Here is a 26,304-nt window from a genome sequence, read left to right as displayed (position 1 = left end):
ACAGCACCGGAAAAGGAGGAACTGCACTGCCACAAAAGAGGACGCCAATTTGCACATGCTTATTGAGATGCACATCTGAAAAAGATTTAACCATGATTTCAACAGAAATACAACACAGCCCACCCTACCGGGGAAGACTATGGGCAGGTGATCTGCATGCCTGCTCAGTCTGTTGTGCAGATGCTAACTGCTGATGGGCAAGTTCAGGGCCCGGAGCTCTTTCCTTATGGTTCTTTACCTTTAAAAAGGACTTGGACTGGGCCCAGGCAGCCTTCAAACAGAGGAAGGAGGGGAGGGCAGTGTGCAATGGCTGCCTCTGACCAAAGAAGGGAACTTTGCAAGGCAACTGTTGGCAGGCAAACAAGAGATCACTGTGGGAATTCTGTAGCAAGTAGGTGAAAAAGACAATACTATTCAAAACAAACAGCTTTGTGGCACGTTAAGGACTAACAAATTTATTGTGGCACAAGCTTTTGTGGACTCAAGCCCATTTTATCAGATGTACAGGTATATGTTTTCACTTCAAATATTTGACAAAGTGTGCTTGAGTCCACAAAAGGAACCTAAAGGGCCACCTTAGACTGCTCCTTGAAAGTTTGGACTAAAACCCGGAGTGGATTCCACTGCCCCACTGACATGGAGCCACTAGCCGCCACCACAAAGGGGAAAAACGTCCAGCTGAGTTCATCTTTACAGCGAAAACAAAGTCTTGTGGTATCTTAAATACTAACCAATTAATTACAGTGCAAGCTTTGGTGAATAAAAGTCAACTGCATGAAAGCTTATACCAGAATAAGTGGGGAAAAACAGAAGACAATGTTACAGATATGTGTGTGTATATATATATATTAATGTTTTAATCAGCAGCTAGTGTGAAATAAAACATTACTATTGAGTTTAGCAGAGAACGCTGCAGGGACAGTTTCAGGTTCCAAGCAGTTTTAAAATGCTTCAAATAACAACAATAAAGGTCAGAGGCTTGAGCAGTTGTTAATGACTGTACATATAAATAAGACGCTATCACTGGGGTATCATCTTCAGCTAGGGAAGCAGACTCCCGGGCGACAGAAGTGGCAGATGGCTTGTCAGCTACTCCAGAACTCAACCTTGCTGGCTTGCCAGAAAGTGCGCTTTCAGCTTCATCAGTCTGACATCAGGAAAAGAAAGGGACAAAAAGGGGGTGTCACAATGCGAACAAAACACACATCTCAGGCAGACTCCTATTTCTCAGTGGAAAAGGCCCTTTTCATCAGAGGTGGGGGTGTTTTTCCAACATCAAACATCATTTCCAAAGGAGGGTTATTAAGGCAGCACCAGTCGGGGATACGGCCTGTCTGGTTGTAGTATTCCTTCGATACCGAACGACTCCCAAGGATGTCCTGGAGTGCTCCAAAAATGGCTCCTGGAACATGGAACAAAAACAAGAAATTTTGACTCGTGAGACAAGAAACATGGTGGCAGGAGATAAAAACGCACAAGCCATGGTTTTGTCTCCATGAGTTTACTGTTGGGCACAGCCAAATTGAAGTTTATTTGTTTTAGTGGCTGGCTTAAATTTTAGCCCGTCCACCCCGGGGGTGGACAACTATGCCCTATTAAGAATACACCCATTAGAGTCAACAGACAACCAACTTAGGTTTATTAATTTCAATGGGTCTACTCTGAGCAGGGCATAGTTGAACACAAGCCAGCATTTTCTAAATATACACATCATCGAATAGCAAACGTGGCTTCTGAGTGCCGGTCATTCTGATAAATGTTTTTGCATTTCTCAGGGGCAGGGGGAGAGGGAAAGGTAGTCAGGGCATATTTATCTATAAAAAAATTAATACTGCTTAATAAAAATTTCTAAGCAGTTTACGTAGAAACGATCAAATATAACTGAGATATATATATATCAGGGATGGGGCAATGTTATAAAGACTACAGGTTGCACCCAATGCAGTTGTTCTGTTAACATAAGGGCTGCTGCCTGCAGAATGGAACGTCTCCTTCCTCTTCTCCCTGCCTCTCTCCTAAGTATGTTCTGGTTTTCTTCCAACCCTTGGGACAGATTTGGAGTGGGGCACAGGGAGAGAAGAGAGGGGGAGGAAGTCCTTGCGTGAACAGAACAACTTTGTTGGATACAACCCAAAGAGTGGGTGACTGGCAAGCAATGTTTAGAAGAGGAAGGGGGAACTCCTGTGACCCTCCAGTTGTTGTTGGACTCCAACATCCATCAACCCCACCCTGGATGGTCAACGGTCTGGGATGGTGGATACTCCAGTCTGACATTTGGAAGGTCACAGGTTCCCCAGCCCTGAAGAGGACAGCCATCTGTCAGGAATGCTTTGATTTGGATTCCTGCATTGAGCAGGGGGTTGGACTTGATGGCCTTATAGGCCCCTTCCAACTCTATTATTCTATGAGTTCTATGAGGATTTCTGGCATCTCAAAGGGGAATGAAGAGCCATGGACCTGTAGCATGCTGACTCCTCCAGTACCAGGCAACTCAGTCCCTTAAAAGTGTGTGTGTGTTCTGCTCATGATGCCAGGCAGGATTCGGGTGGGGGGACGACATGTGGAAGTGTCTTCTCTATATTGGGGCCCTGACTCCAGAATGATCTCCCCGTAGAGATGCATCTCGTCTCCCACATTGCTGGATTTCAGATGTCAAGTGAAAACATTTTTATTTACAGGCTTTTGCAGTTTGACAACTAGGGGGTTAAATCAGCAGTACTTCTATTTTAACGGTTTGCTACTAAATTTTTAGTATATATATGTTTTTAACTTTGAGTTCTGTATTTTGATATATATCGCCCTTGGCTCTTTTTGAGGAAGACCTCTCTTAGAATCTTCTTCTTACAGGACTCCAGCAGCCTGTATGGTGCTGTCAACAGAGTTCTGGATGTAAACTAGGGAGACTCTGGTTTAAATCCCTGCTCAGGCACAACATTTACTAGGTAACCACCTCTCAACCTAGTCTTTCTCATCTAGCGCATGTAGCTCATGTGTGCATGGCGGATCCTGATCGCTAGACACTGGGACTTCTGGGTTGGGCCTTCTTCACCTAGACCCACTGGGGTCCTGGAGCTGATTTGGGGTGGGGATCAGAAGCTGTATGGTGGTACCACTCAGATGGCCGGGTCCCCAAGTGGGGAAAAAATAAAATAAAAGGAGGGAAGTCCAGGTTCTCTGGTGTGTCAGAACTGTTGCTAAAAACATACCCTTGAGAAAGGAACTTCTGCCATGTGCTGGGCTCACAATATGTTGTAGCACCTGAAGGGTTTTTTAAAAATATTTTTAAAGATGTTTTGTCTTAATATGTTTTTAATGCTTGTTTTGTTTTAATACACAGCTGGTATAGCACAGTGGGGAGGACAGCCTGGCTTGGAATCCAAAGTCTGTGAGTTCAAATCCCCGCTCTTGTCTCCTGGGTGTCAAGGGACAGCTAAAGGTCACCCCCACAGCAAGTGGCTCGGGTTACATGCCCTGCCATCTGTGGGCAAGCTGCATAGTCCCAAGGAGCCCAGTTGCCCCCCAGCTGGCAGGTGCGGACAAGGAAGGGGCTGGCTTGTGCAGCTGTGGCAAGCTGAGAAGGCCCTAGCCAGCTGGGGAGGACTAGCCTCAGAGGGAGGCAATGGTCAACCCCCTCTGAATACCGCTTACCATGAAAACCCTATTCATAGGGTAGCCATAAGTCGGGATCGACTTGGAGGCAGTCCATTTCCATTTCAAGCTCTTTGGAGGAACCATGGGATAAAAATGCAACCAATTTTTTAAAAACCAATTAAAAAAGCTCATCTTTGCCATGTTGGACTCCATCTGAACTTAGAGCACAAGGTACCTCTGGATTCGTCTAAGTACAGGCCTCACCGCTCTGGGCTGGAGGGAAGAGACCAAGTAGAATACACATCCCCCCATAAGCCCAAAGTTAATTCACAGATGTTTCAAACTCACCTCCTAGCCATGCCACACAGTTGGACTTGGCAGGTGGAGTGTGGACGCGGAAGGTCTTGGACGCCAGCATCTCCTTGTACTTGGGTTTCTCCACCAGGTATCTGATTTCCGCCATCAACCTGTGCAGGAATCCTGGCAACATGGCGGTGCCGCCAATCACCAACAAGTTCTCAGCTAATTGTTTCCTGGTGTCTATTGGGCACTGGTGGAAAGAAGAGAAGAGAAAATGTTTCATTTTCAAGCCATAAGCTCAACAAACGCTATGGTGTAGGATGCAGATTTGCCACACTGTCCCATGTGCAAAAAAATTGTAATGATACCTTGATCTGCAGGGGAAAGGGAAGCTGGCAGTGGGTGGCAGGGGGAGGAGCAAGTGAGAGCAGAGGATGATGATGGAAACTGCACAGCTACCTGGAGGTTCATTGCTGCTTCGCTTAACCGGCGGCTCTTGGAGAGAAGGACCAGCTCTTCTGCTGGGTGTGTATGCTTTGTCAATGTTGTGATGGGTTTGGAGGGGGGAATTCATCGCTGGCAGCATGTTATGGGCACAAGAGAAGCAAAATGCAAACCAATACAAGTTGTGGTACCTCGATCAGTGAATCCAATATTAAAGTGGCCACTGATTTTTCTTCATTGTCCTGCTCAAAGAGTATTTCGACAACAGAATCCCTGTTGAAAAAGGAACAAATGAAGGCTTTGAGTAATCCACACACACAAGAGAATAAGTCACTGTTCCTATTGAAGGGATTAGAAGACACCACCCATCTTCTCCCAGCTGCCCGACTGATTGGAAAGGGACAAAACTGACTTTAGGGCACCCCTACAGGATCAGAACTGTTGCTCCGACGCATCGAATACCAGCACTAGCTCCCTGTTTAGCTACGTAGGTTTGCAGGGTTGCCAGTCGAACAACCAGGAGTGATGCTCCCATCATCCCTGACCATTGGCCATGCTGGATGATGGGAGTCCAACATCTGGAGGGCCGCAGGTTTCCTGCCCCTGATTTATAGGGTTAAATGAACCTCTCTTGCATAGGAAGCTGCCTTATACAGAGTCAGACCATTGGTCTATCTAGCTCATCATTGTCTACACTGACTGGCAGCGGCTCTCCAGGGTCTCAGGCAGGGAGTCTTTCCCAGTTGTAGCTGCCTGCGATTGAACTTGGGACGTTCCGCATGCAAAGCAGTTGCTCTGCCACTGAGCTACACCCCCCCCCCAAGCATAGTGGCATCCAGGTTTGCACAGCAAGGCAAAACAGAGGAAAGTTTTTCTCCCTCTCTCACAACACTGGAACTTGGGGACATCCAATGAAATGGAATGCTGGAAGATTCAGAACACTGAACAGTTATCTTTTCGGCGCCAGGTCAAGACTTTCCTCTTCTCCCAGACATTTTAGCATGTGTTTTTAATTTTTTTAAGAAATTGTTTGTGCGTGTTTTAAAATTTTCATATTTGTTTTTAATTGCTGTAAACCGCCCAGAGAGCTTCAGCAATGGGGCGGTATATAAATGTAATAATAAAATAAATAATAAATAAATAAGATTCAGGACAGACAAAAGAGAGTACTCCTTGACATGTTGTTGTTGTTATGTGCCTTCAGGTTGATTACGACTTATGGCGACCCTATGAATCAGCGACCTCCAAGAGCGTCTGTCATGAACCATCCTGTTCAGATCTTGTAAGTTCACATCTGCGGCTTCCTTTATGGAATCAATTCATCTCTTGTTTGGCCTTCCTCTTTTTCTACTCCCTTCTGTTTTCCCCAGCATTATTGTCTTTTCTAGTGAATCATGTGTTCTCATTAAGTGTCCAAAGTATGATAACCTCAGTGTCATCATTTTAGCTTCTAGCGCCTAGTTAAGCTGTGGAATTCACACCCGCTGGAGGCGGCAACGGCCTCCAACTCGGATGGCTTCAAAAGAGGATTAGTCAAATTCATGGAGGATAAGGCTATCAGTGGCTGCTAGCCACAACGGCTATGCTCTACCTCTGCTGCTGGAGGTAGTATGCCACTGTAAGCCAGTAGCTGGGAGGAATCACATGGGGAGAGAGCACTGATGTGCCCAGGTTCTGCTTGTGAGCTTCCTATAAGCATCCGGTTGGCCATGTGCGAACAGGAGCATGCTGGGCTAGTTGGGCCTTGGCCTGATCTGGCAGGGCTTTCCTTGGGTCTAAAGGGAGAGGCTATGGAAGGCAGTAAGATTCTTGCCAGAAAGCCCTGCGTTACTGAAACAGACGGGCAACTTCAGCGCTGTTACAATCATGCAAAGCCCTGCGCTTTTTCTAACCTGATTGCTCCATTCACATGCAAAATCTTCTCTCCATCCAGTGGATAGTCTACATCTGGAGGCGGAGTGGGACGCTACAATACAATAAGTACTATCAGAAGGAGAAAAGTAACAAGAAAGGAATCAAACATCTTCTGCTGAATAGGAAATCCAGCTCATTCCTCACCTACCTCAGCACTGCCATCTAGATTGAACTTTGCTGCCTGGATTTTCAGTCCCCGCTGGAGGTCGCTCACAAAACAAATACGAACTTTGGGGACAAACAGAAAATTATTATTATTATTATTATTATTGTTTATTTATACCCTGCCTTATGGCCAAAAGGCCCTCAAGGCGGCTTACAAGAAAAACACAAATATAAAAATACATCAATAAAACAATACAATTTACAAAAATTAAATAACAAACAACATTATTAAACAATAAATGATCAAACACTAAAAACATATTTTTAAAAAAATCTTACAAACAATTACACTACAGATGCAGACTGGGATAAAATAGTTGACCCAAATGGTTTAAATTGTCCTCCGTCATAATTTACAGTCTTTTTAATGAGAAAAGTGCTTTCCAAACGCCTGCCTTGAAAGCAGGGCTGTGGAGTCAGAAGCAATTTTGGGTGGAGTCGGAGTCAGAGTCAGTAGAAATGTACTGACTCTGACTTCAAAATAAAATTAATATTTTAATATTAATATTGATTTATTAATATCAATACATTAATTTACATTTGCCATTTATGAAGGAGTCAGAGTCGGACGGTAGAAAAATAGAGGAGTCAGAGTCGAAGGTTTGACATACCGACTCCACAGCCCTGCTTGATAGAATGATTGATATTGGATGCAGGAGCTCCAGTGCACGTGAGGAACCCTTCTGCTGGTACAGGGTCCCCATTCATTTCAGTGGAGGAAGCTGACCTCCATGTGCACTCTGCCTTTTGGAAGTGATCTGCTGCCTCTACTGAAATGAATGAGGAGCCCCCAGGTGTAAGGACGTTGACTTGTAAAATTCACATTACATTTAAATTTGCATTCTGTGGTCATTTCCCTGGGAATAAATCCCACTGAACTCAATGGGGCTTACTTGTGAGTAGATGTATTTACAGTACAATCCTATATACATCTTCAAGGAGTGCCGCCTAGTCCTAGAGAGAGCTATGGGCCATATTTACTTGTCAATCTTCAGTCAGAGCCTGCCAAAGAGTTACAGATGACAACAGCAGGAGCTGGGAGTCAACCCTCATCGATGGCGATATGGCCTGCAGGCTAGAGGTTGCCCATTGTAATCTGATTTCCAAGATGCAAAAACTAAAAACATCACCCAGCATTGTATAAAACATCTGAAGCTGCAAAGGGGACTTGAAAACAGAATCTGACCATTTTGTGATAATCCAGCTATTCCCAACCTTTGGGTCCCCAGATGTTGCTGGACTACAACTCCCATCCACCCCAGCCAGCATGGCCAATGGTCAGGAATTATGGGAACTGTAGTCCAGCAACATCTGGGGACCCAAAGGTTGGGAAAGGCTGTATAATCTATTGCCTACATCTATGGATGGCAATTTCTGGATGAAAAGCAAGCTACGTTTCATACGAAGACAGACATTTTACCTTTTATGTCTTCTACAATGTCTTCTGGAACAGAGCCTAAATACAAATAATAGTTTAGACCAAATGGACCAAACAGAACTGTCAGCATCCAAATGCAAAGCCCATTGAGAATTTTGTACAAATGAGAAGTGATGGTGTTTCAAGATAACCCTATTATTAAAAACACACATTCTCATCAGTCTAACAGAACATTTAAACAGTCTAACAGAACATTTAAAAACCCCACGGACCCCTTGATTCTGCAGCAGCAAGGGAATGATTTATCTTAGACAGGGTAGAACGGAATAAATTGAAATCAAATGTGTTGAAAATTCCCCACCCTCAGAGGCAGCATAGCACAGAACCCCAGTTGCTGGTGAATACAAGCAGGAGAGTGCTGCTGCACTCAGGGCTTCCTAGAGGCATCTGGCTGACAACTGTGGGAACAGAATTCTGGGCTAGATGAGCTTCTGGTCTGATCCAGCAGCCAGACAATAATGCTGGGAAAAACAGAAGGGAGTAGGAAAAGAGGAAGGCCAACAAGAGATGGATTAATTCCATAAAGGAAGCCACAGACCTGAATTTACAAGATCTGAACAGGGTGGTTCATGACAGATGCTCTTGGAGGTCACTGATTCATAGGGTCGCCATAAGTCGTAATTGACTTGAAGGCACATAACAACAACAACAAAGAATTCTTGAACTGCTGTTGACTTCTGACATTCCTACTGGCTGCAAAGGAGACAGGGGTTTGCCTTCTCCTTTTCTTTTTGTAACAATAAATCAGAAAAAAAGAGGAAGAAAAGGGGATTTATCCCATTCTCCCCAGAGCAATTCCAGTAAGAAGCATCCCCCTCAATCAATAATGAGAAGTTACCCATCACCGAGGGAAGGCTCTGTCCTTTGGTGGCCCCTGTATCCACAGTGCTTTGCTCCAGAAGTTGATACTCCAGCTCTCTGCAGGATTGCAATTACAGTAAGAGTTAGTTTAGCAAAGAGCTGTCCTCTGTCTCTAGCATTCATCACACACAACGCATATTTCCATTTCCAGATTTATGCTCTCAACACTTAGGAGACACACAGTGGCTCAACTTCAACCAATGGAAATATTTCATAAAGGGCCACAAGGCCATTTGAGCATGCTCATAGGGACGTTTTAGATGTAGCACTTGGGGGTTTGGGGGAAAAGCTCTGTCTTATGAACTCCTTCCTCCCACGCCCTTTGGTTTGGGGGAAGCAGGGTGTAAGATCACAGGGCTCATCCCTGACCTTCCAAACCGTGGCTCGAGTACTAGAAATATCATACCTGAATCCACTCAAAGTTGCTCACTGCTGCTTTGACACAATACTTGCCGATAACTTACTTGTGAATAGCTTTTCCTCCCAAAGGAAGGGCACCCCAGCAGTTCAGGACTGGAATTCCTTCATAGATCTGCAAGGAGCTAAGGATGTTTTGTTGACAGTATTTATGATAAGGCCCAGATAAAAAAAACTGCTCCTGTGCACCACTTTTCAAAACCTCCTTTGTTCTATGGACAATCAGGTTACAAGTAAAAAAGCCTGAAGAGGCGAGAACACAAATTTACATCATTTGACTCTGAACATCGCAGCGTGGAGCTATTTGAAAGCTGTAAGAATGCCTTCTGGAGGACTAGAAGCAGTCCAATTAAATATATATTTTTGTATTCATTGCAAGAGAAGAGGCAGAATGTGGGACAGAGTGGAACGGGATTGTGATAAAAGAGTGCTTGAAAGCACGATTCAGAAGAAAGTGTGACCTTATCAGGCCAGCTAGGTTAAGGATCAAGTGTCTTCCAAAACTTTGTTGAAGCAGGATGCAGTTTAGTATATTGACTTTAGGAGTTAAAAGCTTTCTTGATGAACGTTTTCTTCCTGACTTATTCGCACTTGGGGGTAAAAAAAAAAGATACAGGTAGCACCAAACTTTCTGTATAGCCACAATCCAAGACCATCGCAGAATTAATCCCAAGGGTCAGAAGAGACATCAAGTGGCTTGGGGCAAATAGCACCGAAGGCACCTGGAGGGAACACAGATATGGCAAACTGAATACATGGCAAGGAAACTGTGAAGGTTTGGAAGCTCTCCCACAGCATCAACCATCTGCCTCCCTGGGGCAACTGGCAGCTAGGACCCAACAGGACAGTCGGAAAAGGGAGTCTATAAGCATCTAGGCTTATAGCTCCTTGCTTTACAATCTTGCACTCTCATGTTCTAATAACTATCATGCACTGAGATAGACCACGATTCTTCCCTTTATATCTTATCTGGAACAGAAACGAGTGTTTATAGCCTGGGACACCTGGAGGGTCATGAGGTTAGAGAAAGGCATCCCTGTGGTAACACAGAACTGAGCTTTATCACTGGTGGCCCCAGTGTTGTGGAATGCTCTCCCTGCTGAAATACAAGAGGCCCCATCAGTACTGGCATTCTGTTGGCTCTTGAAGGCACACCTATTTAGACAAGCATTCCCCTGGTCTCCTGACCTGAACCTCCTGTTTTAATTGCTGTACCGTTTTAATTGTCTTGCTTTATTGAACACTTTAATTGTGGATATTATTTTAATGTTCTGGTGGGATTGTTTTATTGTATATTTCAATTAAGTGTGCTTATTTTTTTGTAAGAGAGCCAGGGTGGCGTAGTGGTTAAGGTGTTGGACTACGACCTTGGAGACCAGGGTTCGAATCCCCACACAGCCATTAAGCTCACTGAGTGACCTTGGGCCAGTCACTGCCTCTCAGCCTCGAGGAAGGTAATGGCAACCCCCCTCTGAATACCGATTACCATGAAAACCCTATTCATAGGGTCACCATAAGTCAGAATCGACTTGAAGGCAGTCCACTTTTCCATTTTTTTGTAATTGGTTTTATACTGGCAATTAAGCAATATATAAATTAGTTAGGTAGCAATAATTCAGCACTTTCCTGCAGGTGCAAGGGTTCTGATGCACACACAAAGTTCCCCTGCCCACAAGAGTTCTCTCTTTCCCTTGTCTGGCTCTGTGCACACCAGTCTGCCCTCTCTATGCAAGTGGGTATGAAAATCTCTGAGTGAGAAAGCTCCGTAAGTGCCACTGGAGCACAGACACAGCTCTATACTCTGCCACCCAACAAGTTTATGTTGGAACTGGGAATTGAAATGGGTCTCCCAGTACTGGGCCTACTTGCTAAGCTAAATTTAAGGGGACTGTTTTGTAGATTATGCTGTGTAAAGAAAATTTAAACACAGATCCCGGCTTTGCCAGTGATTCACTGGTGATTGCAACAGCTACTGAAAAACCCAGATGAGTTTAACAGTTTCTTTTCTCATGAGCAAGCCAAGAAAACCTGACAAGTATGAAGACAGGCAGCTACAGCAGATGTTTGGAACGCATTACCTCAAAATATTTGAACAGAACCTTCGTGAGCGTCTCCCTGAAATGGGAAGGGCAAAGCACAGACTCCACAATCACAACGCGACGGTCTCGGGGGTTTACCAGCAAGTGCCTGAAAAGTTAATGAATGAGACAAGCTGGGACCTCTTCTTCCACACCTTTTTGTAAAAATTAATTTCCTCAGACTTCAGTAAACTCTGAAATGAGTAAACTTAAGCTGCAACCCTATGCAAAATTATATGGGTGTAAATCCCTTTGAACAAAGTGGGGTTTACTTCAGGGTAGAGATGTATAAAATTGCACTGTTAAGTAACACACCAACTGAAAAGAATGCTGTACTGATGGCAGAGCGGGCAGATCCACCTGCTGGAATGTTGCCTCCTGGCATAGAAAGCAGGAAGGAGAGCCTTTCTTCTCTACTTACATGTCAGTAGACAGATTACATTGTTTCAGGAGAAGAAGGGTCACCTCTTTAGGTTTCCTATGCCTGGGACTTTGAGACAGAACACTTTCCTCATTGTGCAAGACAGGGATGGTGGACTTCTGCCCGGCGGGCATAATTAGGCACAGCACTGGTCCCACTGTGGCCAGCAAGGCAGCTTCTCCATCAAATCAGGGGCGTCTATCCTATACCTGATATCATATGTGACATCAGGTGTGGGGCAGGTAAGGATATGGCTACTAAGGAACAATCAAGAGTTTAAAATGAGCTCCCAATTGCTCCTTTGGGCTTGCTGACTGACTGGCACCAATAGCAAGCCCTACTTGGACTGCCTGTACTAGGGAGTTTCTTAGCACAGTCGAAGGGATTTGCTATCTGCAGGAGCCTGTATTTTGTGTCTGCAGGCATTGTTTGGTTCATTTGAAGCCTGTTTTGTCTGTTGGCAGGCACAGTTTGGCCTCAAATTGCAGCTGCATACAGATATTTTCCTTCTGTAAACACTGTCATTATGATGTCAGGTGAGCAAATTAAGGATCCAGCCTGCTGACCAGATTCAGTCCCTCACTCTTCTACGGTTTTAACCTATCCTGGCCTTGCCTAATTTAGCATGCAACTAGTCTTAGGCTATGGACAATTCAAAGAGTGCTTCAGGTCAGGAGACCTTATGAACTATAAAAATACAGGCTCCTGCTGGCCTTTGAGGTGGTGAGGATGCTTCTACCTGCTTGAAGTAAACAAGATTAGCTCACTGCTAACACCAGCCACCAAAAACACCTGAGAGCCTTTTCACAGATGCAGCACCAAATTCTGGGCAGTCCAAATGGAACTGGAGACTTTATGATGCTCAGTACAGGCATTATGCTATTTTATTGCAACATGATACCTAAACAATCTCTTTCTTAGTCAATCACTCATCTAAGGAAACTCAGCATAGCAGCATCTCTCACCTGAAATAAAGCATGTGGATGAACTCCTTCAGATATGAATACAACTCTTCTGTGTTAATGTTGTATTGGACGACTTTGACAGGCTGTGAAAGCAAGTCCACTTTAAACATTTTAACACCATCACATACAAATAGTGTATTAATTTCAACAAATCATTAATAATAGTAAGTCTCTTTCTCAATAGTTCTAACCTAGTGGGCGTCTAGTGAACCTTTTTATGTACAAGATTCACGTATGACCAGCCCAATGCTATAGTCTAGCTAACAGGGCTGCTGCACCTCAGTTTCTCTCGTCTCCCGACCTGCCTAGTTTTGGCACTACTATCACTAATGTCACCCTACAAGTGGTTTTTACCTAGGAGGATTCTTTACAAGGCCACAAAGAGCTTAAGCACATATTCAATCCCTTGCATTTTTGGCTACATCAGTTTAAGAGTAAGTTACTTGCTATCTTATCCAGCTAAGATGTTCCAAGAGGGTTTCAGTGACATACACAGAAATGCAGTACCACTTATTCCAGTAGTTCGACAAATACTTTAATCCAGTTAAAAGGCTAGATATATCCTATACACAGGATCAGAAGCCAATTTAAACATCATCATCAAGTAAGATAAACAGGAGACAAGGTATTTCATCAGACATAACTGTGGAACATATGATTTATTGGTAAATCAATGGAATTTAAAGTTTAAAATAAGGCCCAGACATATTTATTGTAGACGGATGTTGTCTGGATGTTTTTGTTATTCAAGTTCAGCACGTGCAACCAAAACAACTGGATCTTGCATTTCTGTTTACTCCTGCCTTCCCTGTGCTGAACTTTATTTTGTAATCTTCTCAGGATGCAACAATTACAAATTTTATAATACAAAAGAAAAATAAATTAGACATTATAGAAGTAATACCACAGATAAAACATCTTTGCTTTCAACAAGCCTTTAAAATGTAGTAAAATGTTGCTGATTCATAGGGTCGCCACAAGTCGTAATCGACTTGAAGGCACATAACAACAAAATGTTACCAATGCTACATCTTAATTTTTTAAAGAGACCTACCTTTGAAATGCCAGGTTTCTTTATTTCGCTAGGAATAACACATCTTGGTCCTGTTTCTCCTGCAAAGCCACATCTGAAAAAGTAAGGTTATACAAATACATGCATTTGCTATTTAAATACGCCAACGTGTTCCAAACAACAAACTGGACTGAAATAGCAGAAGACAAAAATGTTTTTAAGCAAGTTCCGGTTAGCATCCAAATGACATTTTGATGAACTAAAAGCACCCTCCTGAGGTCACCGTGTATGTGCCAAGCTAGGGCAGTAATACCTCAGAAGTTTAGATATTAAATCAAGAACATTTTCTCAGCAAATTTGTATCCAGGGAACAAAACCAGTGTTACATATACTTCACTTTCTTATTTTACTATAAATGTTTTGGATTCCAAAACAGAGTTCAATAATATGTATGTCGATAATTTTGATCAATAAACTCAGTATTTCAGAAAACCATCCCCAAGGAAAATTGTCTTTAAATGCTCTTCATGTGATTTGCATCTCAATGTAAAAAAGGTTTTAAGAAGTTCTACCCTATAAACAAAGCAGCAGGTACAAGGAAGGTTAAATTCATTCCAAACAACACCCCAATTAGGAATTTAGGAAAATTGTTTTCCTTACTTCGGCATACATCTCCTAACCCTTTCCATTTTTACAAGGGGCAAACAGGCAGTGATTCTGAAGTAATTTTATCCCTCCCGTTACGTAGGATGTCTTAACCTGCAGTGCAGCCTTCGCAAGCAAAGAACTACATGGGATTCAAAATAAACTGCACAGTATTAAAACTATGAGACAAAGACAAAGTCCACAATAGATCAATGCTTTATTCTCCATCACATGATTCAAAAATACTCCCAAAATGGTAGAAAAGAGCTTTTTGTTGCCTTTGTGGTTTTTACTTCTGCCTTTGATCTCATTGACTTAGGCTGGTTGTGGCAAAAGTTTTGTTGTTTGTTGTTATGTGCCTTCAAGTCGATTACGACTTATGGCGACCCTAAGAATCAGTGACCTCCAATAGCATCTGTCATGAACCAACCTGTTCAGATCTTGTAAGTTCAGGTCTGCCACTAATATTAACAGAAGGTTATTGCATTTAATACAAATGTTGCACTCTAATACTTCTCTCAGGGTAAGGCTCAGCCCAAATGGATTACTATCAGAAAATATACTAACGGAACTTCCCAGAAGGATTGCTCGGCCTGTGGTTAACTCTGAGACGAGCTCCGTCACAGAGGAAGCTTTTTCAGTTTAAAAACCAGCCTAGAGGACCTTGACTGGTGTAAATTTTTCTTCCAGGCAAGGGAGAAACGAAGAGTTTATCCACAGAAGCTTTGTTGTGTTGTTGGTGGCTGGAATTCATTAAGATTCTTGTAAAGAAGGTATAACCAACAGCTGCGGACGAAGCCAGGACTTCAAGCAAGCTCAACTGATTAAGCGAGACGTTTACTAAAACGGACACTAATGGGCGAGCATTCTTCTGTCTAATCTTATCATTTGTTCTAAATTATTACAGTAAAAGAGGTTTGTTTAAGAAACAGCAATAAAGAACCCTGGGAGAGTGATAATTTTCTCCTTTATATAAGGAATTAAGGAGGTGGAGGAGAGAAAGAAAATTTAAGCAATCTATTCTATTTTTTTTTTATTGCAAAGAGCTGCCTTGTTTTTGGACACTATAAAGATACAAACAGACGAGGGGTAACTTATCTGATGAGAAGAATTGGATTTAACTAATATAGGTTTGTGACTATTTTCTCTGGACTACTTTCCTTGGATGAATCTGCTCCGCGTATAGGTTACTATTTGTTTTGACGCTGTGAAATGGATTCGCTTTGCATTTTTGGATATGTAGGAGATAAGTGATGTTAATAGGTTTGGAATATTAACCCCTCTGTTGCTGGGGGAAAAAAAAGAAATTGATTGCCTTTTTGGTTATGGAACAGTGGTTACGTTTTGAAACTTAGAAGTTTGCCTTTAAAATGGCAGCCAGGAAATCTAAGGCTCTGGAGCGAAGAGGATCAACTGATATACAGGAAGGTGTTTCTTCCTCAGATATGTTTCAGAAAATAATGGATGAGATTAAGATAATGAGTAAGGATTTGAGACAAGAAATAAAACAAGAAAGACAAGAAATAAAATTGGAGTTTGGTAAAATAAAACAGGAATTGGAAGATATGAAGGATTATATGAGAAAAGAGATGGATGAGATCAAAGATACAATTGGGCAAGTAACAGAGGATGTAAAAAAAATAAAAGGAAAAGTGCAAACTTTAGAAAATAAAACAGATATATTAAATGTGGAATTAGAAAAAGAGATGGACTATATGGCAGTGACGGAACTTAGAGACAAGGAATATTGTTTGAGATTTCGAGCAATCCCTGAGGAAACAGGTGAAAATATTAGAGATAAAATCATTAATGCCTTGGTAAAATTTTTGGACTGGAATGAAGATCTGATGGATTATGAAATAGATAAAGTTTACAGAATCAATTCAAGATATGCTATAGTGAAAAAAGTCCCAAGAGATGTGCTTGTTTATTTTGTAAAAAAGAGGACCAGAGATATGGTTCTACAACAACATTTTAGCACTTCTCTTAAAATTGATGACAAGGATGTATTTGTGATGAAAGAAATCCCTATTAGACTTTTACATAAGAGAAAAGAATATGCTTTCTTTACAGAAAAACTCAAACAATGCAAAGTTCAATTTAGATGGGATGTACCAGGAGTAATCTTTACGTTTAGACAACAGAAGTACCAATTGAATACTGTACAGAAAGCGAGAGAGTTTATGAAAAAAGCTTTAAAAGACATGGAAGAGGATAAAATTAAAGGCATGGAAATAACTCATGTGAAGCAGGGTCAACAAGATTATGTAGAGGAAGGAAAAGAAGAAGAAAGTTCATTGGGAGCAACAGGCATAGACTTTTCTAAATTACATGCTTGAAGATGGATTATAAATATCTAACCTGGAATATAAATGGAGCTAATACTCCTCAGAAGAGAAAGAAAGTGTTTCATTATTTGAAAAAATTAAAATTGGATATAATTTGTTTACAAGAAACCCATATTAAGAAGAAAGATTCTAAGTATTTGATTTGTAAAAATTTAGGGGAGGAATTTATTTCGGCTGGATCGAAAAAAGTAAATGGAGTTGTTCTTTATATTAATCCACAATTGTCTCCTAAATTGGTATTATCGGATGATAGTGGTAGATTTGTGGGGGTTGAAATTACCGTACAGGGTACAAAGTCGTTGATAGTAGGTATTTATGCCCTGAATGAAAGTAAAAAGACGTTTTATAGGGGACTTATGGAAAAATTGCTGGATTTCTCATATGAGTACTGGTGTGTTATGGGTGATTGGAATGGGGTAATCTCACCACAAATTGATAAGACTTTCTGAAAGAAAAAAATAAATTAGAGAGACACAGGGGAAACTTCCGAAGATATGTTTTGAATTAATGGATAATTTAGAATTGGTAGATACGTGGAGATATATAAATGATAATGCAAAGGGATTTACATATTTTTCAGAAAGACATAAAACCTTCTCGAGGATTGACATGATTTGGATGTCAAAAAATTTAGTGAAAGATATCTCCAAGATGGATGTATTACCAAAAACTTTTTCTGATCATAACCCAGTGATATTATCTCTTAAAAAGAAGAATTTTGGGTTTAGATGGAGATTAAACGAGTCTTTATTACAGAATGATAAAGTAGTACAAAAATGTAAAGAGAAACTAAAAGAGTTTTTTGAACATAATTTAGACAAAGGAATGGATGAAGTTATTGTTTGGGATACGAGTAAAGCATTTATGAGAGGATATTTTATTCAATTCAATACTGAAATAAAAAAGAAGAAACAACAGAAAATGCAATTAATTTTGGATGAAATTAAACTAAAGGAGGATGATCTGAAAAAATACCCGACTAAAGTTTCGATTGTAAACCAAATTAGAATGTTACAAAATCAAGTATCAATGTTAACAGTGGGAGAAATTGAAAGAAAAATAATATTTGCCAAACAAAGGAGCTTTGAATTTGCAAACAAACCAGGGAAGTGATTGGCATATAAATTAAGAAAACAAAGGGGAAAAAATCTTATTTTAAAGATACAAGAAGGAGATAAGATGTTGACAGATAATGTAAAAATTCAAAAGGTTTTTCACCAATATTATTCAACATTGTATAAATGCCAAGAAATCCCCTCTGAAAAGATAGAAGAGTATTTACTTAAACAAAATTTGCCGAAAATTACAGACCTTGAGACAAGTGGATAATGGTCCTATTACGTTAAGAGAGATATCTGAAGCTATAAGCAAAGTTAAATTAGGAAAGTCACCAGGACCTGATGGATTATCAGCAGGGTATTATAAATGTTTAGACGAGGAGCTTTAATTGCCCCTACAGCATACAATGAACTCGATCTTGAAAGAGAGGAAAATACCTGAGAGTTGCTAATACCTAAAGAGGAACAGGATTTAACTTTAACAAAGAATTACCGACCGATATCTTTATTGAATAATGATTATAAATTATTTACAAAGATTTTGGCAGAAAGAATGAAAATAGTATTGCAACAATTTATTCAGGAAGACCAATCAGGCTTTCTGCCCAAAAGACAATTACGTGATAATATTAGGAATGTTCTGAATGTATTGGAATATTTAGAACAACGAAATGATAAAAAAGCCGCTTTGATTTTTTTGGATGCGGAGAAAGCGTTTGATAATTTAAATTGGAAATTGATGTTTAAGGTTCTGGAACAAATGGATTTTGGAGAAAATTTTATTAAATGGATTATGTCGATTTATATATCTCAGAAGGCACAGATAATTATTAATGGGGACTTAACGGAATCATGTGAAATACAAAAGGGTACAAGACAGGGATGTCCGCTATCTCCCCTTTTGTTCATTTTGGTTTTAGAAGTGTTGCTTAGAGATATAAGGCAAGATGAAAGGATTTCGGGCTTAAAGATTAAAAAAGAAGTATATAAATTGAGAGCATTTGCTGATGATTTGATCCTTGTATTAGAAAACCCAGTGGAAGGAATTAATGTATTGATGGACAAATTAAAAGAGTTTGGACCGTTAGCGGGCTTTAAAATTAACAATAAAAAAACAAAGATGTTGGTGAAAAATTTATCTATGCAAGAACAAAAAGAGTTAATTGATCAGACAGGATTCACAATAGAGAAAAGGGTGAAATACCTAGGTATTTTTTTGACGAATAAACACTCGAAGTTGTTTTATAATAACTATGAAAAATTATGGGCAGAGGTCAAGAAAGATATGTTAAGATGGGGCAAATTACAGTTATCATTAATGGGTAGAATATCTGTGATAAAAATGAATGTTTTACCGAGAATGATGTTTTTGTTTCAAACGATACCTGTAATATTTTCTGACCTACCCTTTAAAAAATGGCAAAAACATATCTCCAAATTTATATGGCAGGGGAAAAAACCAAGAATTAAATTTAAATTATTACAAGATTCTAAAGAAAGAGGAGGATTGGGATTACCGAATCTGAGACTTTAGTTTGCTGCTTGTTGTTTAGTTTGGATAAAGGAATGGATTTTATTAAGAAATAAAAGATTATTGGATTTGGAGGGTTATAAATTGAAGTGGGGATGGCATGGATATTTATGGTATGACAAAGTAAAAGTAGGGTTGCCATATTGCCCGGTTAGCTGGGTTTTACCCGGATTCTATGCATGCCACCCGGCGCCCGGCTAGCCCTTTAGGTGGCCCGGATTCTCAGCTTTAATTTAAAAAAAAAATTAAGTTTCTAGGTGGTCCAGTTCTCGAGATATACATAAAAACGTCAGCCGCCCCCCCCGACTGTTAAATCTTTCTTTAAACAGTACTGTATAGCACTTCGTAGCTTTAACCCCGCCCATTCAGGATTGCAGCCAATCAGGGATTGTGTTTCAGTTTCATTGACCTTAGGCAGTGTCTAGAAAACAAAATGGTGGTTTCACCCCGTTTATCTGAAAATCTCATAAATTGGGTAAGTATATACATTTCAGTTTTTTTCCCTCTTGTGTGCAGGAGTCAGATCTTGGGCAGTGTTTTGAAAACCTTCCCAGTGCCTGCTTTTTGTAAAAGCAATGCAAATCCCATATGCCCAGAGTAAATCCCATTGAATTCAATAGGGCTTACTTTTGAGTAGACATGGTTATGAATGTGCTGAAAATCAATGGGACTTTGGAGTGAATGTAAAAAAGAATTGTGTTTGTGCCCTCCAGTCCTATTTTAAAGCAAGTAGGCAGGGCTTACTTAGGTATTACAGGTTTTATTCTGTAGGAAAGTAATACTGATTTTTTAAAAACTAATACTGATTTTTCTGCAATGACCAACTGGTTTGACAATAAACTATTATATGGGCTGTATGTATTTATACATCTGCAGTGTGTGCGTGTGCATGTATGGAGTCTTTGCAACACCCCTGTGAGGTAGGGTTGGAAACCAAGGCAGCTCACAACAAGAAATAAAGTCATTTAAAATCCAATAACCATAAAAACAAGTATAAACAGTTGCAAAACAGCGTAAAGTGGCATGATTCGGAATTTTGGGTTGTGTGAATGAAGTTGCTTATCACTTGAGGTTGCAGTTCTGTCCCTGTTTGAGTAAGCCCCACTGAATACGCTGGGACTTGCTTCTGAATAAATAAACCTAGGATTGCACTATAAATATCTTTACAGTTTGTGTAAATAATAAATATATTTGATAGTCATGCTTTTATATAAATATTTCTTCATTTATCATATTTTTGGTTGTGAGATGCTTAGTTTTCTGCCTTACTCATAGGAATCTTGTTGTGGTTGGTATGGTATTACATTTAGGAAAGTGTTACTGCCTTTTGTGTTGTTTTTTTCCTATTTGCATTTCACTTACCTTTAACCTCACTCCGTTACAGCCATAGAAGCAACAGCAGCATATGCAAGATAATTAACTCCCATTAGTGATAAGAACAAGAATTTATAATTATTATTTCAATTAAAACAAGAGGCTTATCAATACTTTGAAGAGGACCAGATATTTATTTTCTTTCTGAGCCCAGGACTGGGTCTTTCATGATGCCCGGGGGAGGGGGGGAGCAGGAGAGTAGTCGATAAGACAGACATCCTGGCATTGGTAATCTAATTAGCAAGGTATGTGTGGGGTTGTTGCACACTTCCAGGCCCAGTTTCATTTTGAGTATGGAGGTGGAACCTGTGTAGATGTGGTTGATCAAAGGGAGAAGAAATTTTGAGTTAAGCAAAGCTCTGCTTTTATAAAACCTAAGAAACATACAGATACTTTGAATGTCTGAGTGCCTGCACCAGTGGAATACTGGAGGAACTTGTAAAACTTGCTGCAACAGTATTTACAACTGAGCATGTGGTGTGAAAGACTCCTTTTCCTAACATTTTGGCTTCTTGTTTTTCTCCACCCACCACATCTTTGAAATATATTGTATATGGTTAACAGTACTGTTGCCCTGACTTACTTTATGTTTGTTGCTGTTTTGTGTTTTTATTATGTTTTTATATTGATTGTGTATTTTTATTTTCTTTATTATATTTGTAAGCTGTGCTGAGCTCTGTTTTTAACAGCAAAAGGGCAGGATATAAATTCTCTTAATCAATCAATAAATACTCCATAGTGTTGGAAACTAGAGTCTAGGCATTTAAGGCTAAAAATGTTGCTTTTAAAAAAAAGATTTCTCACATCTTTCGCCAGTTTTTGGTGGTAATTCCTAGGCACAAAAACAAAACAACTGGACAATCCAAGTATTAATATGCAAATAATTTGCATAATATGCAAATTAACCTGCCCGGATTTGTGGAACTGGAATATGGCAACCCTAAGTAAAAGCGAATGCGGATTTAAACAATCATTTTGTAAGACGTCCTTTGTTGAAAATATGGAACAGATATAAAATAAGGTTTTGCTCTAAAATACCATAATGTGTCTCAAGTCAAGAAGCGTTTCATAGAAGGGATACGCTAGGAAAAGACAAATGGTTAACTTACCAAGAAGTACTAGAAATTGTACAGGGAGAATGTATAATGAAACAGAGAGAACAATTAATAGAAGAAGGATACAGTCTGCAATGGTTTGCGTATTTACAATTGTTGGAAACATATAAAATGGATAAGAAAATGTATGGCTTTGAAACAAGTAAATCTGAATTTGAAATATGTTTATGTATAAATGATGAATGTATAATTGCAAAAATGTACAATTTTTTGTTAAAAATGGAAATGGAGGAAGAACAGGTTAAAGAATGTATGGTGAAATGGGCTAAAAATTTTGGTTATAATATACAAATGGAACAACGGGAAAATATGTGGAAAAATGGATTGAAATTTACATTATGTTATAACCTTAAAGAAAATTTCTATAAAATGATGTATCGTTGGTATATGACTCCAGAAAAGTTATCAAAAATGTATAATAATATTCCTAATATTTGTTGGAAATGTAAACATCAAGAAGGATCATTCTATCATATGTGGTGGTCATGTAACCAGGTGAAACTATTTTGGGCACAGATAGGGGGGATGATACAAAAAATCTTAAAGATAAATATTCAATCAAAGCCAGAACTTTTTTTATTGGGCTTTATGGATAAACAATTTGAAAAGAAGTATGGAAGAATAATGTTATATATGATCACGGCAGCAAGATTGTTGTATGCGCAAAAGTGGAAGATGGAATCAATACCTACAATGGAAGAATGGTTATTGAAATTAATGGACTTAGGAGAAATGGACAAATTGACATGTTTACTTAAAAAAAAATCGATAGATATATTTCTCAAAGAGTGGAAGCCTCTCTTGGACTTTTTGTGAAAAAACTATAATGAAATGATGACAATGGGATTTGTTGATTAATCAAAATAATTAAGATAGTTTATGGAGGAAAGTGAATTTGTAATGTATTAAGGGACAGGTTATATATATTATATTTGTATAGCTGATCTACAACAAATTGGAAGTCAATAATAATAAAAAAAAGAAAAAAGAAAATATACTAACCAACAGGGTAGTACACCAGGGATGCCTCTGGGCTCCCTTCCTTTATAATTTTTTTATCAATGGCATTGTTTGTGAACTGAGTGGTTTAGAATATTCTTCAGTTTCAGATGCCAAACTCCCTGTCCCCTTGTATGCTGATGACAGCGCTATGATTTCCATTACATTAATTGGGATGCAAAGGTTATTAAAAAGTTTGAGTACGTTTTGTTCAAAGGAGCATCTAATTATCAATCATGCCAAAACAAAAGTGGTAGTTTTTGGGAGGAAGAAAAAAACCCATGTATGGAAGTTGAATAATAAACCCATTGAACAACAACATAATTTCAGATACTTGGGTTTAATGCCCAACTTTCATGGAAGTCACATCTGGATACAGTTAAGTTGAAATCCTCCCATTCCATACAATCATTGATACGTTTCTCTAAGTTCCAAGGGAGAAGTTTGGTTGCACCAGCAGTTGAGGTGTTTCGGAAGAAGATAGTCTCACAACGGCGCAGAGCTCAGGGGTTACACAAATGCCTCTACTCTTGAGGTAGTGCAGAATTTCTTCATGAGATCTCTGTTAGCCGTCCCTCAAAGCACACCTGCATTTCTTTTAAGGGCAGAAACAGGGCTATATTTGATAGAATCCTGTGTTCATGCTGCACTTGTCTTGTATTGGCTGAAGATGGCTTGTATGAATGATTTGTGCCTGCCAAAGAAATGCTTTTTAGAACAACTGCAAACTCCAACCCAAAGCTGCTGGGTAAATTCTGGTAAATCTACTCTGTCTGCTTATGGGATCAACATGGAAGTTTTACCTACCTTCTCTTTCACTAAACAGCTGTTCAAAGAAAGAATCCATCTTTATTCTAAACAGCAGGACCTCTATTCAGTTACCTAAATGTCATATTCCATTTGGTACCCACTATATAAAACAACATTTGGCATGGAGCAATATTGCACATTTCTGACAGAGGCACCCTTGAGAAAATCATTCACAGCTTTACAACTTCAGACCACGCCCTCTGCTGTTCTGGATGGGAGGTTTTCTAACATTCCAAGTCAAACTGAATCCGGTGAAGTTCAGGACACTGTTCATTATTTACTATGCTGCCCCCTATACAAGTTTCCAAGGTTTAATTTTTTTCCTACATCCTTCACTCCTTGTTTGCCTGGAGTAGGTATGTATTCTGCTAGCAGTCAACGATATATTTATAACTATTCAGGTGGCAAAATGTCTTCTAACTGTGGGAAAATTAAGAGTTAGATACAAAAAAAACCCTTGTGGGGTGAGTGGGATGTGCCCCAGCGCTATTGTGGCTGTAGTACTTATACTCTAAGTCAAGGGGTGGGCCAGTGTATCTTTTGCTCAGGAGAGGAAATTTTATTTGAAACTTCTTGTTGTTGTTCCTTTACAGTGTTGTTGAACTGTGTTTGCTGAAATACGACTTGTATTTTAATATGTATTTTGTGTTTTCCTTTTACATGTGATGAATTGTGGTAGCCTATGGCTCTGAGCAATAAAGATTCATTTCATTTTACGAGACAAGGTTGGCAAAGTAGCGTTATGAGTTGTGGGACAAAGACAATAAGCAAGGATAAAATTGCCTGTAGCAGGGAATGAGATGACCATACAGTGAAATTATCTAGATTATTTGGGAAAAGGAATAAATTCATCACACACATGAATTGCGACCTTGCATTAAAAAAGGAGAAACTCCACTCTATGGACTGAGGGCAGAGAAAACCAGACAGAGAAGTGATTTGAAAGTGGCTCTGAGATTAAGCTGTGGTTCAAGATACCTGACTACTTTATGTCAGGGACATATGGAACCGATAATAAAGCGGGTGAGTGTCCAAATCCAAATAACTACTTTAGGTAGGCTCCAAGGATGTGCACACACCCAGAAGGATTTCTGAATTCCTTTCTCTTTCTTCCATTGCAGAATATACATGCAATTACAAATTTTGGGGAGGATCATTAGCTTAGCGGCATCTCCAGTAAAATGATCTCAGGAGGCAGGGATAGGAAAGAGATTTTTCTGCCTCAGTCCCTATACTAAAAGGCTATGAATCAATAGGCTTAACTCAATATAAGCCACAGTTATATACCATATCACAGACTGCCCTTGCAACTCCTGTTTTAAAAGTGAGTTGTCATCTGGAAGAGAAAGGAAGGAAGAAGGCTGTTAACCCAGAAATACACAAGCAAAACCCCTTCTGAGGAACTAGTTCAGGGTTCCAAGCAGTCACCCGCCTGCAGTGAATAAGACTCTTCCTCTAGGCACACATCCTGGGAAAACTTTATCACTGGCAAGGGAGTTCATTCACCTTTCCCCCATTGCTTACTTTTAGACCACCACTGGGGGTGGGGTGTAGTATTTTTTTTTTCCCCTCAGGGTCTGCCTCCCCACAAATGTTGTGCAAGTTTTGCAATACTGAACTAACAACCACCTTCGCTGACATCCTTTTGGAGTCTGGTAAAAACGAACCCTTTCTCCCAGGCATTTGATAGATTGAGATGAATGTTTTGTTTCAATATGCTGCCAAACCTTCCTGTGGCCACGTGGGGGCGGTATTGCTATTGTTTTGTTGTTTATTGTTATGTTTTTATAGGGTGCTTTCATACAATCGTAAAGTTGGAAGGGACCTATAAAGCCATCGAGCCCAATCCCCTGCTCAGTGCTGGTTTTATTTGTTTCAACAATGTGTAAGCTGCCTGGGAAACTTTGGGTATCAAGCAATTAATAAATCGCTCTGGACTCCTACTGGGAGGAAGGGTGGGATATAATTTTTTTATTACTATTAATAAATATTAATAATAATATTTTCAGATCTGGGCTGAAGCCTTTTTTTGGGCCCATGCAAGCGACCACCCTCCCCCCTCAAGTTACCACAACCAACACACTTAACACTAAGGCTTCCCAGGCAGCCTTAAGCGTTAACGTGCCCCAACAGAATCTGTCCTGCGTCTCACTCTGTGGGCAGGAGTTAAAAGGCACCATAACGTCGCTTTGGAAAGGAAGGATGTTAATTTAACAAATAATAAATAAACAGAGGGAAGTGGGGGGAAGAAAGAGGATCACTGCTGGTCAGGGAAGAGTTGAAGGGAGGGCATGGAGGGAAGGCTCTCACTTGGTGAAGGCCGCGCCCAGGTCGATCACCACCGCGGTTTTCTCGCCGCCGCTCCCGAGACCCTCGTAAAGCGGCATTACTGCAGCGGCAGCAGGCCCTGCCTCGGACGAAGATGAAGACAGGGACGGCTGACGACTCAAAACCCCGAAGAAAGCAAGTTGGCAAGGAAACGGGGGACTTCCCTTAGCGAGTGGCGCGCTGCGCTGAATGGCCAGGAAGAGCCAGGCAGGGGCCTTCTCCGTCAGCCGGCACGTGAGTCGCTCACCTCCAGGGCTGTCCTACTCAGCGCCTGCTCGCCGGATATCATACGTGGGCGGACCCTCCCCCATTTCTTTCCGCACGTCCTGCTTAACTCCCACAGCGACCTCTCTGTCTGTGCGCGCGCCTCACGGGTGTAATAAGTGGCCCTAGTCTTCCCCCCTTCCCCACCGAGGAGAGCGGTTCATCTGCCTACAGGCAATGTGATGGGCACCACATCATCGTTACCCTCTCCCTCACAGGTTGATGG

General features: G+C 40.5%; 1 protein-coding gene across 1 annotated transcript; it reads right to left on the bottom strand.

The window, feature by feature from the left end:
- Positions 1-830: 830 nt before the first annotated feature.
- On the bottom strand, positions 831-26,095 carry ACTR10 (actin related protein 10). The gene is made up of 13 exons (XM_061612498.1): positions 25,797-26,095; positions 13,649-13,721; positions 12,595-12,677; positions 11,209-11,317; positions 9,745-9,852; positions 9,178-9,245; positions 8,691-8,770; positions 7,835-7,870; positions 6,398-6,477; positions 6,228-6,301; positions 4,527-4,608; positions 3,940-4,141; positions 831-1,402 (listed from the first exon to the last, which is right to left on the bottom strand). The coding sequence occupies exons 1-13, from the start codon at positions 25,871-25,873 to the stop codon at positions 1,221-1,223; spliced, it is 1,254 nt and encodes a 417-aa protein (XP_061468482.1). The 5' UTR covers positions 25,874-26,095; the 3' UTR covers positions 831-1,220.
- Between the last annotated feature and the right edge of the window lie 209 nt (positions 26,096-26,304).

The sequence above is a fragment of the Rhineura floridana genome, chromosome 2 (genome assembly GCF_030035675.1).
Source record: "Rhineura floridana isolate rRhiFlo1 chromosome 2, rRhiFlo1.hap2, whole genome shotgun sequence".
Lineage (NCBI taxonomy): Eukaryota > Metazoa > Chordata > Lepidosauria > Squamata > Rhineuridae > Rhineura > Rhineura floridana.
Note: the sequence above shows the minus strand (reverse complement) of the source record. Positions and strands in the feature narration are given on the sequence as shown.